Here is a 22,784-nt window from a genome sequence, read left to right as displayed (position 1 = left end):
CTGGGAGGCGGGCGTTGGGAGGTTGGCATGGAAAAGCAGGAGGGAGCAGACCTTGGCTGCTGATGAAAGGGGCCCTGTGCCGGACCCCAGCGTAGAGGGCAAGCCCGGCCTGCTGCTGAGGGGGTGACAGCTGGGGCAGTGCATGTGAAGACTGCCTGGATCCATGGAAGAAAGACTTTGCTGTCCCGGCACAGGAAAACCGGTGAGCGACCTGGCTGGAGGGCTGATTCCTGAAGAGGCGGCAGCAGCATGTGGGGTGAGAGTGGGGCTGCAGGCCCAGAGAGAGGGATGGAGAGAAGGCGGCCAACTGCATGAAGGGGCCTCGACCGCGCAACGCTAATCCGCAGAACAGCCAGGAGGAGGCGTTGTCCTGGCAATGAGATGACCGTCCATCACAAGCCTCAGTGGGAACCTACATGTCAGCAGCTCGCTAGCCTCCCACGGCCACGTCTGGGATTCAATGGCCATGACAAACATCCCGTCAGACCGCTGCTCCGTGCTCGGGCCAGCTGGAACAGTTGATTGTTTTCTTAAAGAGATACCAGCCAGGTCACTAGCAACCACAGATCAGCCGGTTTATGGTCGTACTGCTCCTGGAAAAGGCCATCTAATTCTTTCGGGCGGGGAGGGTGTTCCCATCAGTGCTTAAAAGCAAGGACAGCAGCTCAGAGCTCAAGCACAACCCTACAATAACACACCAATCTATGCAGAGCCTCGTGTTCCCAAGCAACCCTACAATAACAAACCGAGCTGGACAGAGCCTGACATTCGTGAGCAACCCTACAATAACAAGGCAGGCTGTGTCACCCGACACTTACAAAAGATCCTATCAAGAAGTCATAGCCCCGTTCCCAAGAAAAACCCTACAATAATAAGTCAATGGGGGTTCATGTGTGTGGTGTGGGGGGAGAAAATAGTGCAGTAAAGAACCCCATCTCAGTTCCAGGGGCTATCACAAACTATAGAGAGCCAAACACTGCATTGTAAAATAAATATAAAACAGGTGGGTCATTTTTCTCATTTCCCCTCTCTCACCGGCACACTCACACATTCATTCTTTGTCCTGCTTTTTCAGCTTCCTTTCCCTTCGGCACTGCCCCCTTTGCCCTGGTGTGCAGCATTTGCAGGAGAGCTGAGGTGGCTGGTGTCGCTCCGCTCTCCATTGAAGTCAGTGGTGCTATGACAATTCCCACCAGCTGAGCATTTGCGCTGGAGACCATGATGAGTGTGTAGTCCAACGGTTCCCAACCTGGGGTGCAGGACCCCTTGGGGGGGGGGGGTGACAAAGATTACAGGGGTCCTTGGGGCTTCAGTAATACTGAGGTCATTTAGCCCCCTGAACCCCACGCCGGCCAGGCACAGCAGCCTCGAGCGCCATGCCAGCTGGAGCAGAAAAGCACCTCCCCCCCGAGCTCCAAGCTTGCTGGAGCAGGGCAGCCCCATGCCGGTGGGGGCCTGGATCAGCCCTGGTCAGCACCCACTGCCTCCATTACCATTATGGGGTGTGCAGTGGTGGCTGCACCAGGGAAGGTTTAGCTTACTCAGGTAAGAGTCATTTATTATTATTATTTATGTAATTGAGTGTTGTTATGATCATTATATGTGTTTATAGGGGTTATATGTGTTATGGCCCGGGGGGGGGAGGGTGCGTGTTTTACCTAGTGTTAACTAGTGGGACTTTCACTCAAAAAGATTGGGATCCACTGATCTAGTCTGCCCTCCTGCAGAAAATGGGCCAAAGAATCTCATTTGGGGCCTATTCCTGCCTCCAGCCCATAGCTTCCAGCTGAGCCAGCGCCACCCTGTTAGATTCACAGAAGTGGCATGCTGGAAGGGTCCTGGGGAGGTTGGCTGATCCATCCGCCTGCACGGAGGCAGGCCCAAGTAAATCTAGCCCAGCCCTGCCAGGTGTTTGGTCTTAAAAACCTCCAGTGCCAGGGATTCCGCAACCAACTGTGGAAGCCGGTTCCAGAGCTTAACCATCCTTAGATTTACAAAGTTTTTCCTAATATCTAAGATGCATCTCCCTTGCAGCAGATTAAGTCCATTACTTCTTGTTGTACCTTCAGTGGACATGGGGAACAAATGATTGCCATCCTTTTTATAACAGCCCTTGATATATCTGAAGACTGTTAGCAGGTCCCACTCGCTCTTGTTTTCTCAAGACTAAATGTGCCCAGGTTTTTTAACCTTTCCTCATAGGTCAGGTTTTCTAAACCTTTTCTCGTTTTTGTGGTTCCCCTTTGGACATGCTCCAGTTTGTCCATGTCTTTCTTAAAATGTGCATCAATGCTGCAAACCCTTCGGCCTTCCTTGCTGGACTTGGCTAGCAAATCGGAAGTCATGCACTCCTGGTAGTGATACCACCCCTGGAGATTGCGGGCGGTTTGATCACAGTGTCTCTACACCTGCTCTGGATGGAGCTACACAGCCTGGAGGTAAAAGGTCCAAGGGCCCCATCGCCACTGGTGGAGAATCACAGCGATGGTTTCCCAGAGCAGATCCAGCCAGCGGAGAAAGTGAGGTACCTTGCCAGGCACCGGGGCCTGCAGCATAACTCTCTCTGGGCAACCTAACAAGCACAGCTGGCCTATAGTGGGTTGCCTGATTGGCTATGCCGCCTGATTGGTCGGAGGTGGCAGCAGCCTGGCTCTTAAGCCAGCAGGTCAGCGACTGTTTGAAGCAGTTGCCCCTGGCTATGACAGCGCCTGCTCCTGTTTGCTCCACCTTAGAGCAATCTTCCTGTGCCTTGCCTTTGGAAAAGTGGAGTCACAGGGAGGGAGGCTTAATCTGCCAGCCTAAAGACAAGCTATTTAGCCAGGGCTACCCCAGCCCCTCTGAAATCGAGAGTAAAGGCAGGACTGAGTGGACAGGCCAAGGCAGAATGTCCTCTGGATTTCTCCTAAAGCTGCTTGTGGCAGACTAGAATGCACCCCTGTGTCCACACCCTGCACACTGCTGTAGCAATCGTTGTACAAAGTGTGCCTGGTGCAGTATCGGCAGAAAACTCACAATTTGCTGGCCAGTGTTGTCCTGATAAAATATGTGTAGCAACATGGTATGCAAAGTTCTAAGGTTCCACTGTCAGTGTTGTTAACATATGTTCCAAACTGGGGTTGGCAAAAAGGTCTGCCTCAAAGGAATGGGTGCTCTGCTTAACGTGCATTTACACGGTAATCAGAGTCAGCAAGGGAAACAAGAAAAAGCTCCAACAGGTGAGGGAAAGCAGCAGGGAACATCCTTTTCTGTATAAACTCTCTGTCTCCTGAATCTCAGTTGGATATGTTTCCCAAGAGGGGTGCTGACTATAAAAAGGAGACGAGCACCTTCCTTTTCCCTCTCTGTCCATCAATTCACTGCACCAGAAGGGACACAGGAAGCAGTCACTGACCCAGAGAAGGGGGCCTGACCTAAGAAGTTTGGTCCATAAGACTGCTGAGAGCATGTGGTGAGAAAACCTTGCTTTGAATTCAACATAGTTTGCTAATTTAGGCACCAGTTGCATTTTTATCTTTTATTATTCTAGTAACCATTTCTGACTCTGATGCCGCATTGCTTGTACTCACTTAAACGCTCTCTCGCTGTATTTAATAAACTTATTTTATTGTTTTATTGACTCCAAGGTGTCTGAATCAAGGTGTCTGGGAAACTCCCTTTGGGGTAACAAGATATGTGCGTATCATTTCTATTAATAAAACCACGGGCTTTATGTAAGCTTGTATTATCCAGGAGAAGGCTGGACAGTATAGGACAGACATTTCTGGGGGGAAATCTAGGGTTGGGGGGCGTGTTGGGGTCACTGCAGTATAGCCAAGGCAGGTAAGAGCCAAGACATAGCTGGCTGGCTGCAACACACGCAGGTATAGCTGGGCGTGACTTGCATGCTGGAGGCTGCAGCAGCAAAACAGTTTAAAGGCATCCAATTAGGGGGGCCATTGAGCTGCGTTGTACCCTGAGTATGTCACACCGCTCCGCAAAGCATTTCAGTTGCTGGATGCTGAGCTGAAGAAGGGATGGGGAGAGCTGGGTTGGGGAAGGTGAGGAGCATGGCACGGTAGCAGTTAGCATGTCCTGCACCCCCAGAGGGCAGTGACATCACAGAAGAATGTCCTTTGATATCAGCCCCTGCAAGCTAGAGGGGCCAGGTCACCTCCCGAAGGCTTGTGCCGTGGCCCTTTCTGCCCTTGCAGGCTGGCGCACGAAGGCTAGATCGTCCTGCTGGCCTCCTTGGCACATCATCTCAAAGGAAGAACTCAGGCAGGAGTGAGGCGCGGAAGCAACTCATGCTGCGGCGGGCAGGCAAAAGCTAAGCTTGTCTTGGTGGGCTGGCTAGACTGGCGTCTGTCTTATGTGCGATGCCTAGGAAATAATATGCGATGCCCTGGGAAAACGCTTCTCCATGGCGGGGCGGAGGGGAAGAGGGAGCTATGCAGCCGATGCATCACTTGGTTAAGTTTCCCATCCATTTTCTTGACCTGGCCAACAGAGGCTGCCCAAGGCCTGCTGGCCCTGATGGCATCTGACCCTTTCCTCTCACAATGCAGAGCTGTCGTTGGTTGCTGGAAGGCCGGCAGTGAGATAGCTGTGTCTGACACTATGCCTTGCCCCCTAGTGTGATTTGACAGGCTGTAACAGACACCAGCTCGCCCCCCCACAAGGCTTTATCAGTTAGGACATTGACCCATCAGCATTAGAGTCATCAAGGACTCAAAAATCAGTAATGCCATTTTGGAGAGAGAACTCACCTTCCCTGCCCTTTTGCCCCTTCGGTAGCCTAAATAGGCTACAATGGTTGCTCTTTAGGAGGGGGAGAAAATGAAGACACAAAATTCACTCCAAAATGTTGGTTTTGTAAAAAGAAACTTTGACAGATGCTCAGCATGACAGCAATGTTTCCAGCAATTATTTTCCACATTCAAAATAGAACTTTTTTTTTAATGTCACTTTTCTAGTTTGTAATGCAAACATTGCAGCACCACGCTAGCGCCTAGACCTTGCAAGTGAAATTGCCTAAAAGCTGACTAGGCTGTTTTCACTGGCGAGGACAAGAGAAATGGAAAAAGGAATTAGATTATTAAATGTCAACAACAGAGATAACGAAACTTGAATTTTAAAATACCTCAGACTTTTGCTATTAGGTTTATAGTGCTAGAAGTCCATTGACTTCAACTGAGCCACGCCTGACTAATGTCAGTGCAACTGGGATCAGGATTGGCCCCAACTTTTTTAACCTCAGGTGGCCCCTTTAAACGTGCCTACAGTAGAAAACAGGTATTTCGATCCACAGTTACATTTCAGCCTTATCCCAACAGCTTCTGCTGCACGGGTAATGTCCAGCAGCTGGCACTGTGAAGCTGCAAATACCACACACTCAGTGCTAGATAGGAAATTTGTAGAGTCCTGCACAGATACAAAATGCATCTGAATTGCCATTTGCAAACCTGGTCTACGACTATAAAGCAGATATCTGCTGATTTGCAAGGGTCTAGAAATCTGGGTGGAATAAGAAGAACATTAAAAACAGCCATACTGGGTCAAACCAATGGTCCATCTAGCCCAGTATCCTGTCTTCTGACATTGCCAATGCCAGGTGCTTCAGAGGGATTGACCAGAACAGGTCATCATCAAGTGATCCGTCTGGCAAACAGCAATCCTGGCCCATCCTGGCTAATAGCCATTGATGGACCTATCCTCCATGAATCATAGAATCATAGAATATTAGAGTTGGAAGGGACCTCAGGAGGTCATCTAGCCCAACCCCCTGCTCAAAGAAGGACTAACCTCAGCTATATCATCCCAGCCAGGGCTTTGTCAAACCTCAGCTTAAAAACCTCTAAGGATGGAGATTCCACCACCTCCCTAGGTAACCCATTCCAGTGCTTCACCACCCTTCTAGTGAAAAACTTTTTCCTAATGTCCAACCTAGACCTCCTGCCCTGCAACTTGAGACCATTGCTCCTTGTTCTGTCATCTGCCACCACCGAGAACAGCCTAGCCCCCATCCTCCCTGGAACCCCCTTTCAGGTAGTTAAAGGCTGCTATCAACTCCCCCCTCATTCTTCTCTTTTGCAGACTAAACAAGCCCAGTTCCCTCAGCCTCTCCTCATAAGTCCTGTGCTCCAGCCCCTAATCATTTTTGTTGCCCTCCGCTGGACTCTCTCCAACTTGTCCACATCCTTTTTGTAGTGGGGGGCCCAAAACTGGACACAATATTCTAAATGCGGCCTCACCAATGCCAAATAGAGGGGAATAATCACTTCCCGTGACCTGCTGGCAATGCCCCTCCTAATGCAGCCCAATATGCTATTAGCCTTCTTGACAACCAGGGCACACTGCTGACTCATATCCAGCTTTTTATCCACTGTTACCCCCAGGTCCTTTTCTGCAGAGCTGCTGCCCAGCTCGTCGGTCCCCAGTCTATAGCTGTGCATGGGATTCTTCCTTCCTAAGTGGAGGACTCTGCACTTTTCTTTGTTGAACCTCATTAGATTTCTTTTGGCCCAATCCTCCAGTTTGTTTAGGTCACTCTGTATCCTAGCCCTACCTTGCAGGGTATCTACCACTCCCCACAGCTTAATGTCGTCCGCAAACTTGCTGAGAGTGCATCTACCCCTTCTTCCAGATCATTAATAAAGATGTTGAACAAAACCGGCCCCAGGACCGACCCCTAGGGAACTCCGCTTGTGACCAATTGCCAGCTAGACATGGAGCCATTGATCACTACTTGTTGAGCCCTATGCTCTAGCCAGTTCTCTATCCATTTTATAGTCCATTCAGCCAACCCATACTTCTTTAACTTGCTGATAAGAATACTGTGAGAGACAGTATAAAAAGCTTTGCTAAAGTCAAGGTATATCACATCCACCGCCTTCCCTACATCCACAGAGCCAGTCACCTCATCATAGAAAGCAATCAGGTTGGTCAGGCATGACTTTCCCTTGGTGAATCCGTGTTGACTGTTCCTGATCACCTTCCTCTCTTCCAAGCGCCTTAAAATGGATTCCTTAAGGACCTGCTCCATGATTTTTCCAGGATTGAGGTGAGGCTGACCGGTCTGTAGTTCCCTGGATCCTCTTTCCTCCCTTTTTTGAAGATGGGCACTATATTTGCTTTTTCCAGTCCTCAGGGACCTCCCCTGTTGCCATGAGCTTTCAAAGATAATAGCCAATGGCTCTGAAATCACCTCAGCCAACTCCCTCAGCACCCTCGGGTGCATTGCATCCGGCCCCATGGACTTGTGTATGTCTAATCCTTCTAAATGGTCTTGGACCCATTCCTTCAGCACTGCGGGATGTTCGCCTCCTTCCCATTCTGTGCCACCCAGTACAGCAGTCTGGGAGCTGATCTTGTCTATGAAGACAGAGGCAAAAAAGGCATTGAGTACCTCAGCTTTCTCCACATCCTCCGTCACTAGGTCGCCTCCCTCATTCTCTAAGGGGCCCACACTTTCCTGAATCCTCCTCTTGTCTAGTTCTTTTTTGAACCCCCTTTACAATCTGGCAAGAAGTTCCACAGGTTGACCATGCATTGTGTGACGAAATACTTCCTTTGGTTCATTTTAAACCTGATGCCTATTAATTTCATTTGGTGACCCCCTAGGCCTTTTGTTATGAAAAGGAACAAATAACACTTCCTTATTTACTTTCTCCACACCTGTCATGATTTTATAAACCTCTATCATGTCCCTCCTTAGTCATCTCTTTTCCAAGCTAAAAAGTCCAAATCTCATTAATCTCTCCTCATATGGAAGTGTTGCTAATCATTTTAGTTGCCTTTTTCTGTACCTTTTCCAATTCCAATATATCTTTTTTGTGCTGGGGTGACCAGATAGAGACACAGTAGTCAAAGTGTGGGCGTACCATGGATTTATAAAACAGCAATAGGATATTTTCTGCCTTATTATCTATCCTTTTCCTAATGATTCCCAACAGTCTGTTAACTTTTTTGACTGCCGCTGCACATTGAATAGATGTTTTCAGAGAACTATTCACAATGACTCCAAGAGCTCATTCTTGAGTGGTAACAGCTAATTTAGACTTCCATCATTTATATGTATAGTTGGGATTACGTTTGCCAATGTGCATTAGGTTGCAGTAATCAACACTGAATGTCAGCTGCCATTTTGTTGCCCAGTAATCCAGTTTTGTGATATCTCTTTGAAACTCTTTGCAGTCTGCTTTGGACTTTATCTTGATCTTGATCATCTGCAGATTTTGCCATCTCACTGTTTCCACCGTTTTCCAGATCATTTATGAATATGTTGAACAGTACTGGTGCCAGTACAGACCCCTGGGGCCACCACTATTTACCTCTCTCCATTCTGAAAACTGACCATTTATTACTATCCTTTGTTTTAACCAGTGACTGATCCAGGAGAGGACCTTCCCTCTTATCCCATGACCGCTTACTTTGCTTAAGATCCTTTGCTGAGGGACCTTGTCAAAAGCTTTCTGAAAATCTAATTACATTATAGTCACTGGATCAACCTTGTCTATATGCTTGTTGACCCCTCTCAAAGAATTCTAGTGGATTGGTGAGGCATGATTTCCCTTTACAAAAACGATGTTCACTCTTTCCCAACAAATTGCATTCATCAAGGTGGCTGATAATTCTGTTCTTTACTATAGTTTCAACCAATTTGCCTGGTACTGAAGTTAGGTTTACCGGCCTATAATTGCCAGGATCACCTCTGGACCCTTTTTAAAAAATTGGCGTCACATTAGCTATTCTCCAGTCATCTGGTACAGAAGCTGATTTAAACAATAGGTTACATACCACAGTTAGTAGTTCTGCAATTTCACATATGAGTTCCTTCAGAACTCTTGGGTGGATACCATCTGGTCCTGGTGACTTATTACGGTTTAATTTATCAGTTTGTTCCAAAACCTCCTCTAATGACACCTCAATCTGGGACAATTGCTCAGATTTGTCACCTAAAAAGAATGGCTCAGGTTTGGGAATCTCTCGCACATCCTCAGCTGTGAAGACTGATGCAAAGAATTCATTTAGTTTCGCTGCAATAACCTTAGCTTCCTCAAATGCACCTTTGGCATCTTGATCGTCCAGTTGTACAGAGGCATTTTAGCAACCAGTCAGGTGTCCAAGCCACTGAGAATTACTGGGATGGTCTATCAATTATTCTGCTTGCTGCTTTTAGGCCTCTACAGTAAACTTAGCATAACCAAGGCAAACTGGGAGGAAGGGGGGGGTCAGACAGTGAATACGTGAGGTGGAGTTTTCTCTCTCTGAATATGCTGGGGTGAATGTCTGTGAAAAACAGGAAGTCTCAATATATTTTAGAATTGTCAATATGGGGAAATTTAGCTATCAGACTAACAGCTTAAGACTGATTGCTTAACAATATTTTATTTTTTTAGGGACATGTCTCTGTAACTCCTGCTTCTGCCCATTGATTGATTTATTTGGTCAGCTATGTAACATTTTCTTGATTGACATGGCTCTGACATGTCTTTGGGGTACAAGAGGGAAGTAGCAAGTCTGAGTCAGGCGGATCGCTTCACGGACACATTGAAAAGATCTCCAGGCACAGCCGGAAGGACCGGCCAACCAGAAATCTGTGACTGATTCACCCAAAGACTGCCTCAGACTTGTGGGGTAACTATCAGTGTGGGGTACTCGAACCACCTATTGTATTTGTATGTTCTGAAGACTAATAAGTGGCGACTTACTTCAAGTAAAAGCAATCCAATGGGAATTGCTGGAGGCCAATAAAGTAAGGCTTTCAGATCACTTGGTTTCGACTTGTCTATGCCAGCCATAGAGCAGGTACTGTGTTTCCTTTGCTTTATTTCCTGATACCAACTCGCAGAGACTACAAGTGACAAGGTCGAGGAACCCTGGGTAACACAGTGGCCTCACTGGTTGTTTAGCAACTTCTAAACTTCAACTTCTTCAGCTTCAGAAGTGGGGCAAAGTGGCGTTAGGTGCTAAGTCATAGGCGATCAGATGTCTGCTTGTCTTCAAGGCCTGTCGCAGTCTCTCCTCACCCACCCTACCATTGCTTGCTCCCCCTGAAAAGATTGACGTCTGCCTCCAACAGGGCCACAACACCAACCTCCAGCTTGTTACATGTTCAAACAAGCCCCTCTGTGCTTTCCCCTATGCTGCCTCTCCAGCTCAAGTGCTGCATGCTCCTAAACATCCACACAGCACCCTTATTAGCCCCCTGCAAGTCTCTCCTTCTGACTCTCCTTTGCCATGATGGCGACAACAAACTCAGCAAGGGTTTGGCCACCAGGCTGCCAAGATCACAGCCTGTTCTGCTAGCCAATGTTGTCTCATTGCTTTCTTGTATCCCCCCAGCTGTCTGTAACCAGCCGTTGCCGTCTGTCATATACTTAGATTGTAAACTCTATGCAGCAGAGACTTTCTTTTTGTGCTGTGTTTATGCAGCACCTTGCAGCAGGGTTGCAGCAGGGTCCCCTCCCCCTACTAGGCTGGGAGGGTGGCTCTAGGGGCTCTTCACCCTCTCAACCCCTTCCGAGGTGGGTTCTGGGGGACGGGAGGAGGGCATGGCTGCCTTGAGCTATTGGGCTCTGCTGCTCCCACCGCCACCCTGCTGTGACACCAGCCTTGGACAGTGTGGCCAGGTGGCAGCCACCGGTCTCTAGCAGGACACAGGCGGGATGCAAATCAAAAGCACCAAAAATGTAGTGTTATTTTTAAAAAAACATCTGCTGGTTTTAAGCTGATCTGGTGACTTTGGGAGCTGCTTCCCTTGTTATTAAAACACACACGGCCCCCTTTGGGGTGGGGCGTTTAATTCAGTCCTAGGGCTGGGACGTGAAACTGACCAGCAACGGGAAGCGAAAGGGACCCGGCTAGTCTTGTGCCGTGTGGGTGTGAAGGAAAGGCGCCGCTGGGTCTCCCCCGCACAGCTGACCCGGCCATGAAGGGTACGGTGTAACGAGCTGTATCTCTGGCTGCAGCGCAGACCACCCTCGAGCCAGGCTGCCCGCCAGTGGTAAATACCGGTAAGCTGTGCTGTGCAGGAGGGGGCCCCGGCTAGCCTGACGCAAAGCGCACTGTGGTGTATGAGCCTTGTGCCAGGGGCACGGTGGGCTGGGTGTGAGCGGGGCTACTAACTGGGCTGGTTCTGGGGGACCTGGTTCTGGGGGGGGCTGGTTCAGGGGCTAAGCAGGGTGGGCTGTGCAGCAGGTGGGGGAGGGAGGGATGTGTGGGGTGGCTTTTCTCCATGATTTCTGATTCTCCCTCTGGCCCTAAAGCCTTTCTCACCCCCGTCGCCACGGAGCGCTGCCTGTGCCCCAGTAGGTGAAGCGCATCCCCAAGACCGTGGTGTGGGGCCCCAGCCCCTCCACATCCATGTGGGCTTCCCCCTAAGATGCTGCTCTCCACTGCCAGCTTCCAGTGATTCCAGGGACGCCCTGAAGGCAATGTCAGGGAACTGCAGTGTGCTGCCAGGGTGCTGGGCAGGTCAGCGTGGGAGTTGCCCTCCTGCCCCAACATCTGGAGCAATACTGCCCAGTGGGCAGAGCCGGCACTGCTTTCCACAGAACTCTGGCCACACTTCCCTGGCTGCAGCCAGGTACTGGGCAGCACCAGGCCTGGCCCAGGAGTGGGCAGGCCTGGGAACGGAGGCAGGCAGCAGAAGGGGGCAAAGCAGGCATGCTGCATGGTGGGAAATGCCAGGCTGCTGCCCTGGACACCATGTGCTCTGCAAGGCAAACCAGCGTGGCCCAGGAGTCGCACCGCCAGAGCCCCAGGCATTCAAAAGCAGGCCCACCTGGCCTGGGGCATTAGTTGGGCAGGAAGGAGGTGGGAGTCCTCTGGGCATCAGCCCTCTGCCCCTCCCCCCCCAGCAAGAGGAACGCGCCGGCACCTGGGCTCTGGCAAGGGCTGAGCTATCGGGAACCGGGCGGGTCCCAGCCTGGGAACACTGGCACCGGCTCCTGTTTGCTTTCCAGTCAGGTGTGACATGCCTGCACTTTGTCTTTTGTGATCTAATAGCCGCACCGCTCTACTTTAACAGCTCAAGCGCTTGGCTCCTGCCAGGGAGAAGGGCTGCCGCCTAGGGAGGCCTGGCTGGCCCCTGTGCCATAGCTCAGGGCAGAGCATGTGCATGCGCCGGCCCAGCACGGCGTGTGGCGCTCAGGCTATGATGGTGTCCCACTGGATTAAGCAATTAAGCAATGCGCGAGCCCTACCCTAGACCTAACACGGACTTTTAACTGTGGCTTTCGGAAGGTCATGTCCCTCTGTGCCTCAGTATCCCCACTCGTCATTCACTGTCCTGGGTTGGGTCCCATTGGGGGGTGGGGCTGTGTGAGCTCTGTGGGCTAGCGCAGGCCCTAACTCTGCTGCCTGTGGAGTCAGTGGCGCCCTGAGCTGGGCTCTCTGCCTGCCCGACACCCCAAATGAAGTATATTGCCTGGGACGGGCGGGGGCAGAGAGAGGGCTGTTGGGGTGGGGGAAACCTCTCTGGCAGGGCGTCTTCTGAGGCAAACGGATTCAGTCTGTTGAGGCTGGAGGGGCCAGGGTTGCCACCCCCTCCCCCGCAGCCCAAGGCTCAGCTGACCAACATCTCGGCCGCCCACCCGGCCTGGACAGGGCTCACCTGTGCCCCGTTGGCCCTGGCGTGGCACAGCGCTGGGCTGCCCACCCTCCCCCGCATTCCAGGGACCGGTTACAAACCAAAGCAAGGGCTGACCAGGCATGTTTCTCCGCTGGGCCCTGAGTGGCATGGGGGCTGCGCCCGGAGTTGGTGCCTGGCTGACGGTGCAGGGATTACGAGGCTACCCCATGCCCGGGGGGTGGTGGCAGGAGGCCTGGGCAGTGGCAGAAGCACCTGTTCGCCTGCTGCCAGGAGCAGCATTCATGTTTGGAGGGGAATGAGCCATTTTTTATGGGGACCCCCCTGAGCTGCCGGAAAGGAGGGCAGCGTGCCAGGGGCCGGGGATCCCAAAGGGCCTGCGTTCCTGTCCTTCCTGCTTTGGCTCTAGCACCTTCCAGGGACCCTGCCCAGTGCTCGGAGCCTGGCCACACATGCTCCCCTTGTGTGGGTGGCCGTGTCTCGGCAGGATGCCGGCCAGCTGTTGTTCTGAGCGACGCCAGCGTGTTGATGGCATGGCCCAGGGAGCTGGGGGGATGAGTGCAGGGAAGCAGATGCACTGGGAAAGCCCCGAGCAGGGTGGAGGCTTGGCGGGAAAGGTTGGGACGCAAGACCGGATTTGTATGACGGTCACCCTGGGGAAAGAGCCGTTGGCCAGCATGGGCACCTTGCCCGTGGGCTCCGGAGCCTCGGCTTTAGGCGGGCCCAGCAGTAGCTCCTGGGAGCTGTCAGGACGTGGGTAGTGGGGCGGGAGCAGGTGGGAAGAGGCTGGTGGGCTCAGGCCTTACAAGGGGAGATGTGGGAGGGCTGACGGCAGCCAGGGCCCAGCTTGCAGCCCCCTGCCCTGTCCCACGTGGCTCCAGCCCAGCTGCATACGATGAGGCTGCGGGGAGTCGTGGGGCAAGGACCCCATTCCCCCCCTTTGGGTGGTTTCTGATCAGACAGTAACAAGAGGTCTCCCCTGCCTTTCCTCAGGGGCCTCGTACCCTCAGCACCCCAACAGAGCTGCCAGGGGCCGGGTACTGTTGGGGCGATCAGGTAGGGACGTCAGGGCCCCCACATGGAGGGGAAACTGGATACACTTTACCAGGGCCCAGAGGCCCTGGGGGGACCCAGCCCAGGCTGCAGCCCCCATTAGGGGAGGGGGTCCATGTTAAAAGTTTGCACTGGGCCTGAAAAGATTGTGCTTGGGCCCTGAGGGACACCCGGCAATCCCGACGGTCCAGCACAGCAATGCTGAGAACAGGGAGGCGGGGGAGGGGGGAACGGGGGTGGGGTACGACATGACACACACACACGACTGGGGACCACCGCCACCCAGCCCCTGGGCGGAAGCCACGTGCCAGCCGCTTCTGACGCTCTGGCTGGAGCCAGGCATGGGGGCACGGGGAAAGCTGCTGCTGGGGTAATCAGGCCCTCCTGGGTGATCATGCCCGTGAGCCCCAGCCACCAAGTGAACTGCAGGCCCGGGTGATGCCCTGCCACCAGCCCCCATGTCAGCGGCGGGGCGCACCAGGCAGATCGTGGTGGGTCAGCCATGAAGGGTGGCATGGGCCCAAGCCGTGGGCTGATAATGGCCACCGCCCCTCAGTGCACTCCGCAAGCCGAGTGGCTAGCAGCAGCCCCAGTTCACAGGGGGGCAGTTGAGGCCCTGGCTGCTCAGCGAGTCCCCGCCTGCCCTGGAAGTTGGTGTTGGCCCTGCTCAGAGATCAGGGGGACAGGGTGAGGCTTGGGTGCCGTGGGGAAGCGGGGCTGGTGGGATGCGCTGCTGGGTGCCCAGGGCTGGAGTCAGCCAGCTTGGAGGGGAGGAGACCTGGTTCCTGTGGTGGGGCGGGAAGCAATGAGGGGCGAGAGCACCTGCTGGGGATGCTCTGGTTTATTTGATGTTGCTACACATAAGAAGCCAAATCCACACTCGGCAGGTGGCCTTGCTGCTGCCCTCACCAGAGGCTACATCTAACCCCCAGGGCGTCTCTGTGCGCAGGGGGAGCAGTCGGAAACTGCAGCTGGCGGCCACCACAGGGTGACCCTGTGGGCTCATGCCCACGCTGGCTGCAGGGCCATGGCGCCAACTGGTTTTTCTCCTGGCCTGTGCCGCTGGGGGATGGGGAGCAGCACAGAGCCAACGCAACACCTTCACCTCTGCTCTCCCGGCCTTGGCCATTTATCTGCCATCCGCAGCCGGGCTTATGTCCAACCCCGAGGAGGCAGGGCCGTGCTCGCGTTGCTGCAGAAGTTTGCTAGAAGCCAGCGTAGGCGGCCTGGATGTGAGCATGACTGGAGATCAGGGGGGCCCCGTCTGTGCGCCTCGCACCCCCACTGGGCTGCGGCAGGCTGGTGGCGAGCGGGGGGCTCAGAACTCATACTGGGAGACGAAGGCCATGACCCTGAAGATGTGCTTCCCCAGAAGAACCTTCCGGGCCAGTTCACTCATTTCCAGCTGCACCTCCAAGGTGGCCGGCCCTGCCACCAGGCTGGTGAGGACCAGCTCGCCAGTGTGCCGGCCGGATCGCTGCACCGCAAAGACCCCGTGGCCCCTGCCCCCCGTGATGGCAAAGCGCAGGCTGTCGCCCACCAGGCGGGTGGTGGACATCTTGAAGAGCACCCGGGGCACGGTGCGGTTGGACTGGAGCGGCAGGTAGTGGAAGGAGATGGAGTTGGCGGCCAGGCGGCAGGCCCTGCTGTCCATGGGGCACGGGTTGCGTTCGCACTGGCTGTGGGGAGATAGGCAGGGCAAAGGCGTGAGATGGGGCAGGTAGAGTCTGGCGGGGGAGACACAGGCTGCTGGCCCCCTGGCGGAGAACACTTACTAGCTGGAGGTCTTGACATAGCTGGTGTTGAGCCGGGACTTGGGGCACTCGGGGCGCACGCACCGGTAGCCCCCGAAGACGTTGACACAGAGCTCCCTGTGGCTGCAGTTGTGTTGATTGGCGGCGCATTCATCCACGTCTGGCAGAGCAAACAAACCCCCCGCCCCCGAGCCCAGCGTGAACGTGACCGGGCCCTTCCATGGCGGGGCCGGGGCCTCGCCCCTCCCTGCGCCACCCAGCTAGCACTGCTCATCCTGCTGGGGGGCTGCTAATCCCTAAGTGCTGAGTCATCACACAGGGCCAGGCCAGCCTCTGCCACAGGGGCAGGGACAGGGGCGACTGGTCATTTGCCTCTTCAGGATTGGGATGATGCCAAGGCAAGGGGTATCCCCAGGCACCCACAGCCCCTGAATCCCTGGGGGGGGGGCTAAGGCGGGGGGTGCTGGTAACACAAAGCCCAGCTACCCCGGGTAGCAGGCTGGCATTCAGGCAAAGCCAACCCTCTGTGTGGTGCCAGCCCAGGTCTGTGGGCATCCAAAGGGGCTTCAGCAATGCCATGATGCTGAGTGCCCAGGAGGGCTCTGGGCTGGGGCAGAGGGTGGCAGGGCTGCCTGGGCCATCTGGGGTCACAGGAGGTGAGGCTGCGGTTCCATCTGCAAGCAGCAGCACGGTGACCCCAGGAGGAAGCAAGGTCTGTCTCCCCGCCCCACGGCCCAGCAGCCCAGGTCGGTGCAGAGGCACAGCTCACCGTCACACATGTTCAGGTCGGCATGGAGCAGATAGCCCTCGGGGCAGACACAGCGGTAGGAGCCAGGCAGGTTCACACAGTCGTGCACGCAGATGCGGGTCTGCCAGCTGGACTGGAAGAGCTGGCACTCATCAACGTCTGGGCACAGAGCAAACGGGCTGGAATGGGGCACAGGTGGCAGCCAGACTGCCTCCCACCTCGCCCTCCCAACCTGGGGCACTCACAGCCCGACTGGTGCTGGATACCCCCTCGGCTTCCACCCCACGTTGGGTGCCCTGGGACACCCCAGGGCCATGCAAGAGCCTCCCCTCGGGATCCCTGGCTCTTCCTTGTGGCTCTCCCAGGCCATATTCCTGGAGCCTGGTGCCAGGCGAGTCCCTTGTTGTGCAGGGGCGAGGGAGGCAGGTGCCAGGGCTCCAGGGGTGCGGTGACCTCCGTGGTCCTGCAGGCAGCTCGTTACCCTGCTTCCGCCGGCACGCCCCACCCTCCGGCCTTTCCACCCGCATCAGGCGTTCCCTGCATGGCACGCCCCACCCCAGCCATCACCCATGCAGGGCGGCTGCTCGCAGCCTGGGACCTGTGCAGACGCCAGGAGGAGATGCCCAGCCACAGAGGGACCGGGGCTCACAGCACACGGGGGCAGTGTGGGGACAACCGGTGCAGGGCAGTGCCGTGGGCCAGAGAGAAGAGAGGCCCGGGTTAAACCCCCCCGCCTGTACGCAGAGAGAGTTGTGGGACTTGGATGGCGCCGAGGGGCTGGGACAGTGTGGGACAGGGGGAGGGGCGCCCCATAGCTGTCAGCCGGGTCCCTGGGCAGCCCCATTACCTTGGCACAGGCTGCCGGCCCGCAGCTGGAAGCCGGTGTCGCAGGTGCAGTGGCGGACGCCTGGGCGGCTGTCGGTGCAGCGGGGCTGGCGACTGAAGGACGAGTTGCTCAGCGTTGCCCAGTCTGCAGCAGCAGAGAGAGGTGGCTCTCAAGTCACCCGGGCAGCATCAGGCGGAGCTGGGCATTTCCCTGCCTGGGCATGGCATGCGCTGGTGCCCCCCACCCACCTGGACACCGAGGGCAGGGGACGCTCCTGAGACAGGTGGCCGCCTGTCTCCCCTGCTGTGGGTGAGAACTCACCAGCACCATGCCCAGCCACAGGCAGCGCTGCCCTGTGGGATGGGTGGGACAAGGGGCATCGGCAGAGCCGTGGGGCAGCAGGACTGGGCCAGCGAGGGCTGCTGGGGGGGCGGGGCCCAGGCTGGGTGCGGCAAGTGTCGTGTCTGGAAGGAACTTCTCTGACCCCACTGCGATCTGCACCGGCCAGTTTGATCCTGACCTGACTCGCCAGAGACGTCACCTGCCTTCCCTGCACCGCGCACACAAAGGAGCCGCTCTGCTGCTGCTAAGAGGAGTGAGAGCTGGGGGGCCTGGTCAGTACCTACGGGAATATACGGGGGTCTGGCAGTTATAGCCCGCCCAGCCACTGGGGCACAAGCAGGTGTAGCTCTGTACGGCATCCACACAGGTCCCGCCATTGGCACACGGGTTGCTCACGCAGTCATTGATGCCTGGGGAGGGAGGGAGAGGAGAGACAATCAGCAACCTCCAAGCTAGGGACACAGCTAAAATAAATCAGATCAGGCCCAAACGTGCAGCTCTCTCAGTGCCAGCTTTGGCTCCTGCTTAGCCATCTGTCCAGCCATCCTTCCTCCCCACTCTGTGCTTCCATCCGACCTGCATCGTCACCTGCGCCCAGCACCACAGCACCTGGGCACCGCTGCAGGTGTCTTCTATCCTCCTGCCCACGCCCTCGCCAGCTTCTGCTCCTTGCAAACGGCATCTGAACCCCAGGATGTGCCCTTGTGCCAGGGACTTGGGTGCAAGGAGATGCTTGGGGCTGCTGTGTGGTGGGGGGAGGGCTCAGGGCAGGTGTGGGGCAGGCTAGCATCTAAGAGTGGGGTCAGGCGCAGATGCTGTTCAGCTCTCACCAGGACAGCTGCGCTTGTCCCTAGCTGTGGCTCCATCCGATCCCCCAGGCACCGTCCTCCCCGGTCTCCATCTGGGGGCGCTGCGCTCTCTCCCTCCCTCCCCCACCCCCGGGCCCCACCAGCCCACGGCCCTGCGCCACCCAAAACTCCACTCTGGCAGACGGGCTGCTGGCCACTCCATGTCCGGTCCTGCAGGCAGGTGCGCGACTCCGGGCCCACAAGCTGGAAGCCGGCATCACACAGGAAGTGGGCCTCGTGCCCCACTGCCACCTGCTTGCCCAGCTTCCGACCATTCAGGGGGGCCGCCAGCTGGGTGCAGCTTTCTGGGGGCCGAGGGGAGCGTGGTTAGATGTGAGCCAAAGCAGTCTGCGCCCCTCACCCCCCCATTCGCGTCCATCGCTGTGCCGCAGTGGACCGGACCCCTCTCGGCAAGGCTCAACATGCAGGGTCCCTCCCCCAGCACACCCCATGCACCGGGGCCAATGCTGTGGGACCAGCAGATTGCGGCAGACCCCCAAGCTCCCCCAGTTGGAGCTGGGCCCACAGAGAGGTCAGCAGGCCCCAAAAGCAGCACTGGCTGAGGCTCCCCAGGGCCCCGTGCCGGCCAGCCAACACCCCTGCTCTGCCAGGCTGACAGGAGATCTCTGTCTACACCAGGGACAGGTCGAGCTAACTATGGCCCACGGGGCTTCTCACAGCCCTGAACCGCCTGGCCAGGCCACTCTAAGTTTCTAGTGTAGACCAGGCCTTCAAGCAGCAGGGAGGTATTTACACAGGCTCCACTGGGGAGAGCCATGTGCTGTGCGGTTCCAGGAGCGACTGGTGCAGTGTGACGGGCGTTACCATTGTGCCTGTTGGCCTGCTTGTGGATGTCGCTTTCCAGGAGCGTGAGCTGCTTCTTGAAGCTGCGCATCCCCTGCAGCTGGGCGGCCTCCTGCGTGGACAGCAGCTTCTGCATCCGCTGAAGGGTGCTCAGCACCTGGCGCTTACTCAGGCAGCCCTGGGAGAAAGCACAGGGGTTGCTCTGGGTCTGGCTGTGCAAGCCCAGGCTATCAGAACTCGAATCCGCAGCCCCTGGGCTTGTGAACCTGAGGCGTGAGCAGCTATGCTCCTTTGTAACCCAGGGTAGCAATCGCTGACTTCTAGGGCTCTGCTTTCCATGGCCCGCATCCGACCACTCACAGCCCCGACTTCCTAGAGCCTGCCCCAAACATGGCTGCTCTGGCCCCTGCTCGTGGGGCAGCGTGGGGAGACAAAGAAAGTCGGCCTGTGGGATGCTTCTGGTGGACTTGAGTCCCGTGGCGCTGCGTCTATACTGCAAAGCAAGAGGGCTTGAACCCTGGGTCCTGGTTGCACTCAGGTTCGGACCCTCCAGCCCCATGAGGTCCCGGGAGGCTGGGTCTGAGCCTGGAGTTAGCACAATTTGTGTATGGACGGGAGAGGGGTAAGGCTGGAGCCTGAGTTCAAACTCTGAGCTTCTGCTGCAGTGTAGACGTACCCTTATGGGTCAGTCCTGAGCTGAGTCCACAGAAAGTCACCCTGGCGGTCGGGACGTGAACGCAGAGACAGTGGCTGAGAAGGGGCTGGGCTGCACAAGGCTGAAGCGATATGGGAGGAAGCGCCTGGAGTGGTTCTGCTTCTGGGATAGGAGAGCTGGGCTCGGGACCTCAGTGAGTCCGTAAGGGTCCCCCTGCGTTTCAGCTGCAAAAGGCAGGCAATGACATGAGCAGCCCTCTGGCTAGCCACGCAGGCCTGGCTCCCCTGCCCCGGGACATTGAGCCGCAGGGAGAGCCAGGGAGGTGGGGGCAGGATCAGGGCTCGGGAATGCAGCCAGGGTCTCTAAAAGAGCCTTCAGAGGCTCCCAGGAACCTTCCTGCACTGGTTAGATATTGGTGTGCGTGTTGTAGAGACCTACAGCTCAGCTGGAATTGGCAGGGTCTGCTTCTGGAAAGGCGATGCCTGAGATCACTTTAGACTGTTACCTACTGCCTAGAGCAGGCGCACGCACTCCATAGCGCCCTGCATTCGAAGTCTGGCCTCATCTGTCTGCGCCAGGGATTGCCAGCGCTCGCTGCGGGGTGCTGGGAGCCCCTTTGGGGACACTGCTGCTTGGAGCTCTACGCACAAAGCCCACACAGGGTTGCCTTTTTCTCCTCCTCTGTGGCTTCCACCTGATAGGTCCCCAGCTTATAGCAAAAAGTTCTTCTTGTTAGTCCCTAAGTGCAGGACCTTGCACTAATAAATTTCACCCCATTTCTATTACTCCAGTTTACACGGTCCACCAGATCTTCCTGTACGATAGTCTAGCCCTCCTCCGTGTCAGCAATCACTCCTAACTGTGTGTCATCTGCAAATTTTATTAGCACCCTCCCACTTATTGTGCCAAGGTCCTGCATGAAACTGCTAATAAGCTTGGTCCCAAGAGTGATCCCTGAGGAACTCCACTAGTAACCTCCCTCCAGCCTGACAGTTCACTTTTCAGCATGATCCGTTGTCATCTCCTCTTTAACCAGTTCCTTACCCACCTTCCAATTTCACTCATAATTTCTGAAGTGGAACCGTATCAAATGCCTTCCTGGAATCCAGATAGAATGGAGATCTACTGTATTTCCTTTGTCTAAAACATCAGTTATCGTCTCAAAGGAGATCGAGTTGGTCTGGCATGATCTATTTTTAGTAGAATCGTGTCATATTTTATTCCAGTTACCATTTATCTCCATGTCCTTAACTACTCTTGCTTTCAAAATTTGCTCCAAGACCTTGCATACATTGAGGTCAAAGTAACGGGCATGTAGTTCCCCAGATCCTCTTCTTAGAACCAGGAACTATATTAGCAATTCTCCAATCCTTCCCTTACCTCGGTGCTGCAGAGCCGCAGCTGCAGTAAACACAGGGCCACGATGGCCTGTGCCGTGAGGAGCTGCATCACGTGGGAGCAGAGTCGGGGCAAAGATGCTCTGACTCACGGGGGGAGCTGGGGGCTGGCCCTTCCTGGCGACGGCTCGACCAGCTGCAGAGGTGGGAATGCGCAGTAACCAGGACGGCAGCTCACGGGCAGCTCAGCCCCTCTGGGGAGATGCAGAGAGAGGAAGATGGGCTTTCCCCTACGTTTCCCTGTGCTTTGCACTGTCACCTGCTGCCCACCACCCAACACGTCATCCCCTCCCACAGCACCCCTCCAGGCCAGGGGCTTCCCCACCAGAAGGGCCTTCATAAATAAACCAGAGGCAGAGAAATCACAAGACCCCCCCCCCAAAAAAAACAAAAAACATTTGGCTCAGAATTCATCAACCAGGCAGCCTCTAAAAGCATCCCCCTGGCAGCCCCCCTGCAATGGCATCACTCCAGTAACCGGCCACAGGACGGCCCCATCCTGGCAAACCAGGAACTTGTCCAAGAGGAGCTGTGGCCCTTTTCCCCCATCGCCTCCCCTTTCCCCTCCTGCTGTCCCAGCCTCCAAATCTGACTGACACCTCGTGGGCCTGTTCTCAAGGGACAGGTTGGCTTATGGTTCTCACCCTCTCCCCTACCAAGGGGCACGTCCCAACTCCAGAGAAGAAAGGAGCAGCCCCTCCCCCCCCCCAATCCCGTCCAGTGTCACCTCAGGCCCAGGAGGCCTCTTTCTCCTGCAACGGGGGACACAAAGAGACCTGTCTTTTCTCACAGCCTGATGCGGATGTTGCACTCTGCGCCTTCCCTCGCGTCTGGGGCCCCCAGCAGATCCCCTGCATTAGCCCAGGCGAAAGGCAGACAGACCGAGAAAGCGGCAGCTGAGGCTCCGGGAAGATCCGGCTCAGAGCCCCCTGCAGCCTGGGCTCTCTGGGAAGAGAGATCTCTGGCTGCAGTATCCGGGGCTCTCCCTGGCACCAGAGAGGGCCAGCCAGCCAGCAGGACAAGCAGCCAGCCAGCCAGCGGGACAAGCAGAGGTTGTTTGTAAGATGCAGGCTCCTGGCTTGCAACCCCTTCCTCTCCCTCCCGCCTCACTTCGCTTCAATTTATCCTCCCCAGACGTGTGTGTTTGTTGGTTTTTCCCCTGGCCCCAGCGGAGGGAGGGCAGCGAGTGGTAGGAAACTTTTCCTTTGGCACCCGCCTCTCTCTCCCCTCTACCCCCCCACGTCAGGACATTTCAGGCCTTTCATCTGCAGAGTCTGTTGCTAACCCCGGTCACGCAGTCAGCAGATGCTGGCTTCCCCCAAAGGATTCAGTGTCCTGGAATCCCAGGGCAATATGCCGTTTACATCAGCTCTTGCAGCTAGAAACCAACGCCTGGGAACATCTTTGGGACCCTTCCCCACCCTGGATTCCAGCCGCAATTCCTGGGTCTTCCTACCCCTGTAGCTCACCCCAGCTCCCACTGTATAGCCCCCTACAGAGCTCACCCCCCTTCACTCACGAGGTCTTCAAGGCAAGGAGACCATCTGTTATTTGTCCGTACAGCGCCATGCACGCACAGTGCTCTGCAAATACTGAATAGCTGACTTGAACAACGGTGCCACCCACCCGGCTTTGACTCCCCAGGACACTTGCTAGAGATCTGCAGGGAAATGATACAGGTTGCACAAAAGCAGAGCAAGTGGATGCAAGAAAGGGCTTTTCCAAACATACGCAGCAGGAAGATGCGGAGGAGAAGTGCAGTCAAAAGAAATTGGGTCCTTAATAA

General features: G+C 55.6%; 1 protein-coding gene across 1 annotated transcript; it reads right to left on the bottom strand.

Moving 5' to 3' along the window:
- Positions 1-14,942: 14,942 nt before the first annotated feature.
- Positions 14,943-21,050, bottom strand: LOC137163287 (fibulin-7-like). The gene is made up of 8 exons (XM_067563463.1): positions 20,982-21,050; positions 18,968-19,124; positions 18,265-18,447; positions 17,579-17,704; positions 16,974-17,096; positions 16,148-16,285; positions 15,400-15,538; positions 14,943-15,303 (listed from the first exon to the last, which is right to left on the bottom strand). Exons 1-8 carry the CDS (start codon positions 21,048-21,050, stop codon positions 14,943-14,945), a joined length of 1,296 nt encoding a protein of 431 aa, XP_067419564.1.
- Positions 21,051-22,784: the final 1,734 nt, after the last annotated feature.

Source organism: Emydura macquarii, unplaced genomic scaffold, assembly GCF_026122565.2.
Source record: "Emydura macquarii macquarii isolate MOO-44397 ecotype Brisbane River unplaced genomic scaffold, CSIRO-AGI_Emac_v2 contig_2503, whole genome shotgun sequence".
In the NCBI taxonomy this organism is placed as follows: domain Eukaryota; kingdom Metazoa; phylum Chordata; order Testudines; family Chelidae; genus Emydura; species Emydura macquarii.
Note: the sequence above shows the minus strand (reverse complement) of the source record. Positions and strands in the feature narration are given on the sequence as shown.

Bases quoted from the DNA above. Each gene is read 5' to 3' on its own strand.
- LOC137163287 (XM_067563463.1), bottom strand. From the start codon at position 21,050: ATGCAGCTCCTCACGGCACAGGCCATCGTGGCCCTGTGTTTACTGCAG. The intron at 19,125-20,981 runs GTAAGGGAAGGA...GCTTTCTCCCAG, and splicing joins TGCGGCTCTGCAGCACCGAG to GGCTGCCTGAGTAAGCGCCA. The intron at 17,097-17,578 runs GTAGGTACTGAC...CTGCTGCTGCAG, and splicing joins CCAGACCCCCGTATATTCCC to ACTGGGCAACGCTGAGCAAC.